This window comes from Belonocnema kinseyi, chromosome 7, assembly GCF_010883055.1.
Source record: "Belonocnema kinseyi isolate 2016_QV_RU_SX_M_011 chromosome 7, B_treatae_v1, whole genome shotgun sequence".
Classification (NCBI taxonomy): Eukaryota; Metazoa; Arthropoda; class Insecta; order Hymenoptera; family Cynipidae; genus Belonocnema; species Belonocnema kinseyi.
In genome coordinates, this window is record NC_046663.1 from 78,980,045 (window position 1) to 78,992,328 (window position 12,284).

The 12,284-nt window shown below is 35.3% G+C and overlaps 1 protein-coding gene across 6 annotated transcripts in view; it reads right to left on the minus strand.

The window, feature by feature from the left end:
- The window catches only part of LOC117177056 (AF4/FMR2 family member 4-like), a 376,982-nt gene that overhangs the window by 354,391 nt on the left and 10,307 nt on the right, over positions 1–12,284 (minus strand). For 5 of the 6 annotated variants that reach the window (XM_033367529.1, XM_033367526.1, XM_033367525.1 and 2 more), the window contains exon 2: positions 4,617–5,196. In XM_033367529.1, the coding sequence (XP_033223420.1) occupies positions 4,617–4,678 (62 nt within the window). In that variant the 5' untranslated portion in view covers positions 4,679–5,196. Of the gene's footprint in view, positions 1–4,616; positions 5,197–5,926; positions 6,036–12,284 lie in introns of those variants that run through there. The other variant, XM_033367523.1, reaches the window with a different exon arrangement.

A 12,284-nucleotide genomic window follows, 5' to 3' on the forward strand; every position in this document is an offset into this window, starting at 1 on the left:
CAAGCTATCTAAGGATGGTACTATAGAACGCCACCTCAAGGTAGGCCTAGTGGCGCCATCTCTTGGTCAGGCCGGAAACTTATCAATCCACCCTCGTAGTGCATTAAACAATTTTTTAAGCTTGTAATTTATGCGAAAATGATGTGTCTCGCAGTCCTGAGATTCGAGATGAGTAGTTAAATATTTTTCACAAGCTTGGCCAAATCTTCCCGAATTTTCAGGTCCGTTAAGCTGGCAGGACCACATTGCAAAAATGGACTGAAAACCTATACGGAATTTAGGGCTCATTTAGGGCTAATTTAATGCCCCATTGCCAATTTTAATGCTTTTCATTTAAACAAAAAAACCGGTGGCCATGCTAGCTTACCGTTAAGATAGCAGAACCACACATAGTAAAAAACTATTTTTGCAAAATTTCTTTATTCTATAATTTAGGGCTGATTTAGGGCTCACTTAATGCCCTTTTTTAAAATTGATTGCTCCGCAATTTTTCGAAAAAACCTGTGGTCATGCTAGCCTAACGTTAACCTAGCAGGACCACACAGAGAAAAAAACGACTTTGGCATTATTTCTTTCCACAATCATTTAGGGCTCATTTAGGGCTCGTTTAGGGCTCTGGCAATATGAGAAGGAAAAAATTTTTCAAATTGTTTAAACAATTCTAGTAAAAATGAATGCAACAAATTTCTTTTTCGGCGATACATTAAGGCTCACTTAGGGATCCATGAATATAATATTTGAATTAAACAGAAAATTGTTAAAAAATTATTGTTTAAACAAATTTACCACAAAAAATTATTTTATTTTCGTTTATTTTGCATAATTTCAAGCTCATTTAAGGCTCCTGAAATATCATCGACCGAAGGTCTTCCGATATTTCCTTAGCCCTTTTTTTGTTATATATGGTGTTTTGCCACCTTAACGTTATAAAAAATACGTGAAAAAAAACCATAAAACACATTTTTACTCCTCGCATGATTTAGGATTGTTTAAAAATTTTTTGAAATGTTCAATTATGATATTCTCAGAGCCCTAAATGAGCCCTAAACTATTATAAGAGGTGAATTTTCTATAAAATTATTTTTATTACGTTTTACAGCAATCTTGAACTAACTTATTGTTAAGCTATTGCAAACACTATTTTTTACAACAAATAAAAGAGCCCAAAATTTAGTACTACGGGCCCAAATTAGTCCTCAATGAACCCTAAATTATGCGAGGAGTAAAAATGGGTTTTATGGTTTTCTTCACGTATTTTTTATAACGTTAAGGTAGCACAACACCATATACAAGGTGATTTTTTTAAGTTAAAATTTTTAAATATCATTTAAGATTTCGAACTTGCCCCACCCCCACCCCCAGGGGGCGGTATGGGGGAACCGATTTTAACATCAGTGTATGTACTCCTCAGAGCGATAAAATTTTGATTCATAACATTTTTTCATAGAGTGTCTATTTTCCGAGATATTTGAAAGTTTCAAGTTAAAAAAATCACACTTTATAACAAAAAAAGGACAAAGAAAATATCGCAAGACTTTCAGTGGATGATATTTCAGGAGCCTTAAATGAGCCTGAAATTATGCAAGAGAAACGAAAAGAAAATAATTTTTTTATGGTAAATTCGTTTAAACAATAATTATTTCAACAATTTGTTGTCCTATCCAAATATCATATTCATGGAGCCCTAAGTGAGCCTTCACATAGGGTAGAAGAAGAAATTTGTTTAATTCACTTTTACTAGAATTGTTTAAACAAAAATTATTTAAACAATTTGTTTAAACTTTTCATTATCATATTGCCAGAAAATGCCTAGCTCGTTTTTTTCTCTGTGTGGTCCTGCTAGGTTAACGTTAAGCTAACATGACCACAGGTTTTTTCGAAAAATTGCAGAGCATTAAATTTGACAATATGGCATTAAGTAAGCCCTAAATCAGCCCTAAATTATAGAGCAAAGAAATTTAAAAAAAGTAGTTTTTAACTATGTGTGGTTCAGCTTTCTTAACGTTAAGCTAGCAGGACCAAACCCTTTTCAAATTCCCCTAGTTATGAGGGACGTCAAGGTTCATCCATAAAAAATAATGTAACTATCATAATTTAACAACAAACAGTTTGGTTGTTAAACCAATATAAAAAAATATTTTTAGTTGAACAAATCTTTATTTGATGCACAGAAATGTTTTCTTGATTAAACTCAAGGTTTATTTAAACCAAATAAAAAGTTGGGTAAACCTATGTAGTACCCACAAACCAAATTTTGGGCTCTACATTATTTCAAAAAAAAAAAAAGCATGGTAATGCCCTCTTTTACGTAAAGCTAGCAAGTACCATGGTAGAAATATTTATTGCATCAAGTTTATTCTTTCACGGGAATGAAGGGCTCATTTAGGGCTCGTTCAAGCCCCGGGCGCAATTTGTCAGAAACAGCCCTTATCACTGACAAACTACCCTGAACAATAAATATGCTCCAAATATAAAAGTGAGTATATCAGAAATGAGGGCTCTTTTTAGGCTCTCCAGCAATCCTAAATTAAGTTCCCAAAACTATGACTTAACATTGAAAAACTACCCCCTAAATCCAAAGTACTGATTAAGTGAAAAAAAAGTATTGCATCAGTTTTTAAGCTTTTCTAGCCCTCGAAAGTAGCAAAAACTTTTGCAAAAATCAGCCCTTACACTCAAAAACTGCCCCGGACCTTTTCTCTTTTCTCGGAGCGAGCTACATCAGTGTATGTCCTATTCCAAAGTTAAGGGTTCATTTAATACCAAAAATCCAAATTCTGGACCCTGCATTTATTTTAAAAAATACATAGTTCTATCAGATTCACATAACTCTATCAGTACCATGATAGAAATATTTATCGCATCAACTTTTTTCTTTTACAGGAATTTATGACTCAGAAAGGATTCTTGCATTGACCCAAGCGCCATTTGTCAAAAAAACATCCCTATCACTAAAAAACAACCCTAAAAAATAAATATGATTTAAATATAAAAGTTAATACAATAGAATTGTTTAAACAAAAATTATTTAAACAATTTGTTTAAATTTTTCATTATCATATTGCCAGAGCCCTAAATGAGCCCTAAATTATTGTGGAAAGAAATAATGCCTAAGTCGTTTTTTTCTCTGTGTGGTCCTGCTAGGTTAACGTTTAGCTAGCATGACCACAGGTTTTTTCAAAAATTGCGGAGCATTAAATTTGACAATAAAGCATTAAGTGAGCCCTAAATGAGTTTTGTTTATAAAATTCTAGATTTTCGAAAACCAACACATTAAAAATCCTACTTTTAATATTTTTCGGATACTGTAGTATGGAAAAAAAAATTAATTACAAACTGCTATTAAAATTGAAGATTTTTTTAAATTATAATAAGCAGCACATTTTCTTTCAGAAGGAGGCACTATCCTTTATTAAAAAGTTGATGTAACAAATATTTCTACCATGGTGTTGCTGGCTTTACGTAAAGCTGGCAGCATCATGTATTTAAAAAAAAAATACAGAACCCATATTTGCCGTTTGGAAACTAAATAAGCTCTAACTGAACGTGTAAATTTGTCTAATTTTGTTAATCTATAAAATTTAATTTAAAAAATCTATAAATCAGTTATAAACAATGGTAAGTTCGAGAATATTTTTAATGAGTCAAATCGAAACCTTGAAGCCATTTCAGATAAATGTAAAAACAAGCTTGCTAATTAAAAATTAAGGTGTTTACTTTACGTATCTAAAATGTGCTAATTTCCTTAAAAAATAAATGTAATCTCTAATGACGTATCTCATGTTTTGTTTTCCAATTATAACATTAGTGAAAAGACAAAAATTAAAATAAATAACAAATATTTTGATAACAACTTATCTTCATGGAATAAGTTCATAGTTCATCAATATGAAAACCAAATTTAGTAAATTGTGCCACGGTGTTAATTGCTTCTTTTGGATGTTAACTTTTACTGTCTAAAAATGATTGTCTCAGCATTAAAGTAATGCTACGCGTTGGTGCAAATTACATTGAAAACATGTCTAATGTACTTATGTATATGTAAAGAAACGAAAGATAATACCACAATCACAATCACATCGATTCAGTATGTATCATTTAAATTACGTAGATGATATCCTTGAACTTGCGTTATTATCAGACAGCTGCGAGCTTTGTATTCCAGAAGGTGTGCATCATATGAAGCCCGGAACCTTTTTTTTTGTAGTAATATTTGTCAATCTAAGAACAACTCAAAACTAAAGACATCTATACCGACTTGAATGGAAACTGAGCTTCTATATAAAAACAAAAACTCAAATTTAATTACATTATTGATTAGTTGCAAATATTTACAATCCGAAGTTTACTCAGTTTAATTGTCTTGGGAATGTTAGTACATTACACAAACAGTTCATCTGTTCGCGATAATTTAATTCTTAATGATATTTCGGTCTCTGATCACATAGCCGAAACTACTCCAAAAATAGTTTCCGGTAAGTTATGCCCCCGTAAGGCTTATGCAGTCTGAAGCCTAACGTTTTTCCCCTTCCAGAGAAAGAAGTCGGATTGCTTTCGCGAGGACGCGTGTCTTCTCTCAAGATACAAGATTTACAACCATATGGATTGCAGCTTACCTGGATAAAGTGCCCTTGAGCAGCGGATTTCTATCGTCATAATATCCCACGGACGAAGACATCTCTTCAGGTAATCCAAACAATGGGCACGGGGCACTCAGCACAAACACCACAGCACTGCATCACTGTCGCGTGATCCGTTGGCTTTCCATTCACCGTCTGCTTATCTTATGTTAACGCGCGTCGTTTTCCACTTTACCACAGCACACTGTACCTCCGCGCTCGATGATAATTCACTCGCGAACAATATTAATAAAGCTGTGTGTACATTCTACCTCCTCTCCCGGGACGAGAGTCTCTAAGTGTGTATGACTGGCAGATTCACACATTTACGTAGCCGTGTAGTTCACTTTAAGGTGAACTCGATAGTAGCATGATAGATCCGGCACGATCTGCTGGACAGCCAGGACACTTTCAATCCGTCCTCCAAGCGATCCCAGTCCGAACAGCGAGCCACGAATCACCAACGAATATAATCGCTCCACGAGTCCACTTATAAAGCTATTAGGCAAACCTCAGCCAAAGAACGAGAGGACACAGAGTTTCTTCATCTTCTTCTATGTCCAGACAGAATGTCAACCTGGGAAGAAAACAAAATTTAATGTATCTGCTTCCTCGATCGAAAAATTGTACTGTTCTTGTCACTAACAATGTCTTATTATTCAACAAGATGAATAATGAGGAGCTATTCACTTTTGAAATAATTTAAATCCCGCGAATCTAAAATACTTAATACTTAAAAGATTTTCTAATTAGAAAAATGAATATATTGTGCTGAAATTTTGGAAAATTATTCAAAACATATAAGAGCAAGTTTGTCAAGCCCAATTGATTTGTCATTTGTTTTAATAATGCAATTTTAATCATTCTACTTTAACAAAGGAACTAAGGTTTGTTCTCAGTTGCATTTCAAGTTAAAAAAGAATAAAATTGCATTATTTAAAGTTAAACAAAACTCATTCGGACCAGACAGCCGTGCATTTCTATATTTGGAATCATTTTCCGAATATAATAATATGTAATTCGTCACGTGACACTCTAGTCGCACTCGCTTAAGGTAGTTATCGTAACATAACTGATGTTATTCCAATCAAAAATATTATTTTTATTGAAAATGGTTTTAAACTTTCTCTACAGCTCTACTTCTTATAATTTTGAAAATAAGGGAAAACAATGTGTTTACTTTCACAAGACATGGTTAATAATATCATTTCAATTCCTAAAATGAAAGAAAATTTTTTGATCCGCGGACCTTATTTTTGGCACGATAACTACCTTAAGATTCTAAATATCTCAATGGGCAAGATTACAATATCCGTGGCGACCAAGCGCTGGAATAATGGAGAATTCGCAGAGACCACCCTCCGGCTAACTAGGTTGCTTGCGACTTCCAATGAGACTCCCCATAACACTCCGTCGAAAAGTTAGTCACGTGGTAATTCACTGTTACCCGGCGCGCGCGGTGAGCTGGTGAAAGACTTCTTATGACTGAGACTAACTGAGGAGTAACCAGGGACTAACCAAGCGACTGCGCAGTAGACAGTAGACGGACAGATTCCTACTTACCGCCACAGGGCCTTTTGCAGGTCGGGAGTCACATGAAATCTGTGATCGACCCTCGTTGGTGACAGTTTTATTACGGATTCCTATAGGACTTCTTACAGGAAACACGAACTAAACAGTTTTAAATCGATATCTCAAATATACATCAAGATTTACTGTCTTCTACGTAAAGTTATATAAAAATAAAGGGAACACTGGAAGGGGGGAATGGTGTGACTGCTGGGAGTGAGTGTCGCTGAAGTCAATCTACCCCCAAGAAGATTATGAGAAATCGAAGAACCCCTAGAAAGGGGTAAGGATGCGGCTGGGAAATAGGTATCACCGATTTCAACTTTACCCCGTGAAAACATTATACAACGGGGGGACCCCTGGAAGGAGGGATAGGTGTGTCTGGATGGTTGAGTGTCGCCGAACTCACACCCACTCGGTAAATGGTATATAAAGCGGTAACCCTGGAAATGGAGAAGGATGTCGCCGAAGACACTTTAACCCCGTGAATTGGTATAAAAAAGGGAAGGGGTGGAAAGGGGGAAGGGTCAGGTAATCGGGTGGGTGTCGGAGAAGTCTCTTGCTCTGCGAAGGGATATATAAAATGGGGGGGGGCTGCAAAGGAGGAAGACTTTCGTCTGAAGGGGGTGGGTTTTGAAAAAGTCACTCTACTCCCGAGAAGGGTTATAAAAATGGGAGGGGAGAGAAGGGAGGGTGTGGTTCTGGGGATATGTCACCGAAGTCACTCTCCCCAAAGTAAGTGTATAAAAGACGGAGGGGCCCTGGAAAGGGGGATAGGTGTTTTTAGGGGGTGACTATCGCAGAAGTCACTCCCCCGAGGGAAGTCCAAAGAAACAGAGGTACCCGTGGAAAGAGTGTGGCTAATGCCTTTTGATGGGTTAGAAAAAAATATTCAGTATTCGCAAAACGTAAGGAATTAGACGTTATGAAAACCCATTCTCATACAAAATTAATCAGAATTGAATAACGGGATTTCAAAGCAATATCGTCTAGGTCCGCTGATTCATGATGCTCACTCTAACTCTGAGCTCAAATCTACCAAAATAATCACTGAGACAACAAATGAAGTTTGCTAGGATCTGTATAAATCTCAAAAGTGTGTGGGGGGGGGGGTCAATAAATTTTTCGTTGCATCAACTATATAAAATTTCCAGATTTGACGTGCACGTGCCTATTACGGTGGTTCTTATTTCTTTTTTTGGAAATAGGTTTCTCCCATTCACAACTATGGTGTAAATGCCCCAAAAAGACAATATCTTCCAAATTTTAGCCAAACCAGTTAATGTTTACCCATCACCCCACGCACTTGAAGTTTCCCATACGATTAAAATGGCAGAATTTGAGCATAAATTTATTATTTACGTAACTTTTTTAGTTTTTATTCAAATCAATCTTCGACATAAAACGATAATCTCTATGTAATGCTTAAAATGTTTTATTTTGTTCTAATTAAATATTTAAACTATATAGATTTCTAAAAATAATATATTAAGATCGATTTAAGTGGGGTTTCCAGAGATTGCGTCTTATTTTTGGGTTAATTGAAATATGACCACAAAATTTTGCATTACTCATAATTCATAATTATTCATAATCTTTTAAATACTAATATATAAAGACCAATTCAATATTCTAAAATAGCATATTTGTGCAATATTCAATTTAGTATATTTAAAAAATAACTTATTTTATATTCGGAAGTACATTTTTTTTAAACATAAACAAAAAAAGTCAATCTGTGTAACATATTTGCACAAAAGGTGTGAAAATGAGAGAAATATGTTTCTAAACAACATTGTAATCAGCTCATTAGAGACAGTTATGTCACAATTGAAAAAAAAAGCTTAATTGATTTGAAAAAAAATGTTATGATTCAGATTATTGACACATAATTGATAAAAGAAAGCTTGCTTTTCTTAAGTAATAAAAAAATATTTCCTAAAACAAATGCTTTAAGATAAATTTGATTTTTTCGTCAAGTTTAGAAACATTCATTGAAAAGTATTCAAGTAAAAAAATGATGAAAAGTTGACTCACTACCAACTTGGATTTTTTCAAAAATGTTTACTTCTGGGATAGTAAAGATTGAAAATATTTAATTGAACACTGCTTTTTTTATGTTAATTTTCCTGTCTACTTATGGGCAAAGAGAAATCAGGAAGCGGGTGAATGTTGTGAGCGAGTGTTTTACGCGCCTTGCATACCCGCCTGCCACGTGCTCAAGCCGAGCAAATGATTGGCAATTGAAGTTTACAATGGCGCACACCTAGTGTAGCCAGTAGCCACCAGACAAAGAAAATTGTTTATATGACCAATTGAGTTTTTTTAACCTAAAACCCTTAAAACAACTTATTTCTTAATCAATGCCGATTCCGCTGTTAACTTTAAGACAGAATATACCAAATTTGAATATAAATTTCAGTATAAACAAAGAAAAGATCTTCAAAAAATGATATATTATGCAGAAACTAGATTTAAACCAGAATAAAATAACACTTGTAACTACTAAGTCCTAAAAGTGCCAAGGCAAGCCGTAAAGGATAATTTAATGTGGATCCTTGTTGTGTTTTCCTTTCTTTGTTTTGAATGGAACTTTTGTGTAAGAGGATGCCTCTCATTTATCAGTTTATGCAACAACTTTTTTTTCGAAAAACGTATCCAAATCAAAGATCAGACCTAAAAATAAACATATATATTTTCTCCGAGAAAAATATCCTTTCACATAATGTTATAATGCAACGTGAAAGATGAGAAAAGTACAGACGAATTCAGGTGCTCAAGCTTGGTGGGCGGAGTGTAATCGCGAGAGATCCTTCCACCACGCTTGGTGTCACAGTCAAGAGTCGAAAGTCGAAAGTATTTCGTTCCATGTTCGCAAGGGCAAATGACCCGCTTGGCAAGTCGCTGACATTTTCAAACTTGCATTCGCCAATCCGACCACTTTGCATTACATCCCATTAGGTGAAAAAATGCTTCGGGCCAAAAAACACATCGATCCACCAATGTTCTCTTATTCTGTCTAATAAACCTGTTCTCCACAGCAGATCTTGAATAATTCTATATACCAGGAAGAAAATACCAATCAATGACATTTTGAAATGAGAACTTTGCTTAATATTTGTAATCTTATTTTATCAAGTACTTTGATATAGTTACTCCTCAGTCTAATCGAATTCATGGACCTTGGGCACTCTCCTTCATTCTAGCTTTCTAGGAAAGTCTGAATCAAGGAGAGAGTGTTACGGGATACCATATCGCGTCGAAAACAAACTATAACAAATGAGGCTCACAACTGGATAAGGTTAGACGAGTGCGATAATAAATTACCACTCTCACCAACAAAGTCTAGGCTCTATTGTTTTACAGCAAACACAGTAGAAATCGATCTATATACAACTACGTCAAGGACTCGCGTTGTGTCCCGTGAATCAAAAATGCACTTGAAAGTCTGGAACTATGTAAAGGTACCATTTAAAGCAGAAATACATCTTATTAAGAATTCAGTTTAAAAATCGGCGTTGCTCTTTATCGTAGCAACTTGTATCTAGAGAAACAGTTATGACTCGGGGGCTTGGAATAAAAATTAGAGAAACCATTTGTGATCAGAGATTTAATTCTCCAGATAGGTTATATAATCAGGTTCTCAGGCCTAACGTCAACCACACGACACCGGTTCTCCAGGTTCTAAATTGCGAGAAAAAAGAGTGACTGATAGGATCTGATAAAGCCAATGTTGAAAACTGGTTTTAAGACAACCGGAAAAAATTAAATGTGTAGAGAGAATCGAATAAACTTGATCAGATTGTTTCAAATGCGGATCGGATCGAGCTAAAGTTTATACAATCTCAAAAGTAACAAATAATTTAGAAACATCCGAAACTCATTGAGGATGCACATTGCACACTAATTTCAAATTTATATGTGTGGGTAAACCTCGCAGAATTACTAGCAAACAAACGTTTTGATGATCAAATTTGTTAATCAGAGTAAATTCTATAACTTTCGAGTTCGGAAGTTGACATTTGAAGAAATCTGATACCACCACATTTCACAATATTCAAAAAGGTTACTAAACTGGAACCATATGGACCTCATATTTGTCTTCATACCTAAACAGTTTAGCTAAGAGCATTCATTCTTTTTGTCTACCTTAAGAACTATACCCTACCCTTCTCTTTAAATACGCGTAGCATATTTAGTGTTAGCTAGAAAAAAAATTGGGTGAACTAAACTGATTCCAACTATTTTTAGTGCCATGTGACGTTTCTTCTTACGTAGAATAATCTAATTGATGATCAGAGGGAGACTTTTATATGGATTTCCATTGATTCCCTACAATAATGATTATCAGCAGTCGATTGCGTTATACGCGAAGGGCTAACCAGGGGTAACGAAGTGAAAAGTCTAAGAGTAAAAGCTTTACGCGTTTCAAGGACGCAAACGTTAAGCGAGATCACGATTACACGATAAGCGGCTTACAGAACGAAGCGTTGATTACGAGTGGCAACCAGCTTGCTTACCGACGTCACAACTCAATTTCATTTGGCTGCTCTTAAAAAAAGACGAAGCTCCTCGCTGCGGAAAATGGTACCGTAAGCGTTCCACTTCCCGAAGAAAACGCTCCGGAATCCATTGGTCTTGGAATGCGAGACGATGCGATCCGATGGGTCTCGACTGTTTCTTCCTCCACCTATCTCGTCACCGCCCGGTCTAGACTGCCTTTCTCTACTGACTTTGTGTCTTACCGATCACTCTACTTAGTACCTCCAGGTTTACAAATTATATGCCACGAAATTCAAATAAATCGCTCTTCTTCAAGATTTCACTCGCAGAGAACTTTTGGCACCGAAAGTCCTCTTCACTTCCAGGTGAAATTCCACATCCTGGTACGACACGAAACCAGTGATTGTATCGCAGAACTCGAAATGCAGACATTGCAGCGTTTTTAATTGGAGAAGTGAACCTGGAAACGAGAACCAGAACAAGGAAGTAATTCTTGCACCAAAAGAAATTTGTTAAGAAACAGAGTCAGGGGTTCAAAATCATTTAATAGGATTTATATTCATGTACAGCTATTTTAATTGGGAAGAGTGAACCTCAAAAACATAAGCAATTATGACAGTCCTTGGAAAAAAGAACCAACTTTATTTCTTTGGAAATAATGTGATGTAGACTATAATATATTAGATGTTTTAAATTTTAAGCTAAGAACTCACTTACAACTTAGAAGACTTCTCAGTAAGAATTGGAATTACATACAATATTCTCTACCCAATAGTTATTCAGCTGTTTTCAATTAATTGTCCAAAGGAGTTCTAAATTTAAATCTTATATCAGTGTAATTTAATGATAATCATTTGATTTTGCTGATACGGAATAACACTCAAGATCGAGTATAAATTCTCTAGTGTAACTTCATAAGAAAATATTACAGCTCATTTAAAGGAACTCACAGAACAGAAGAGGATTATTTATAATACAAAACCTTTGAAAAAATTCGACTGAATGACATCACGAACACTATGATTCTATAATGAAAAGGTACATTTTTACAATGCGTACGTTCTTGACAGTGGAGTTGTGTGACACATCAATGCCACTAAGTAGTGAGAAAAGCGTCACTTCAAAGACAGAATACCCTGGATGGGTTCAATCCGATTGATGGGTTTATCGCGATGTACAAATCCAAAGAGCTTTACCAAGTTGGCGATCGACATACTGTGCTGAAAACGAAGGATTTCTGTCGCCATGCGACGAGCCTACTTTGTCTCGGACGATGATTAGCAATGGGTTGAAGGTGGAAGAAGCAGTCGAGTGGGCTTTAAAGATACGGCAAGATTGAGAACTGAAGGCAAATCAAAACATGAACCAGAATTTACCGTCTGCCTAGCTCTTCTGGAACACTCTTATTTTTTAGCCCAAAGATATTAATAATCGAAAAAACGAGCTAAAAATACCGTTCCATATAATCTTTAAAGATACACAAAAAAGGTTAATTCAAAATAAAAAATTTGAAAAATTTTTAATAATTTTTTTCTGATGCTCGGCGCGAATCGGACTTTTGTAACTTCCAGGGTTTCGTTTATCGAGCGAATT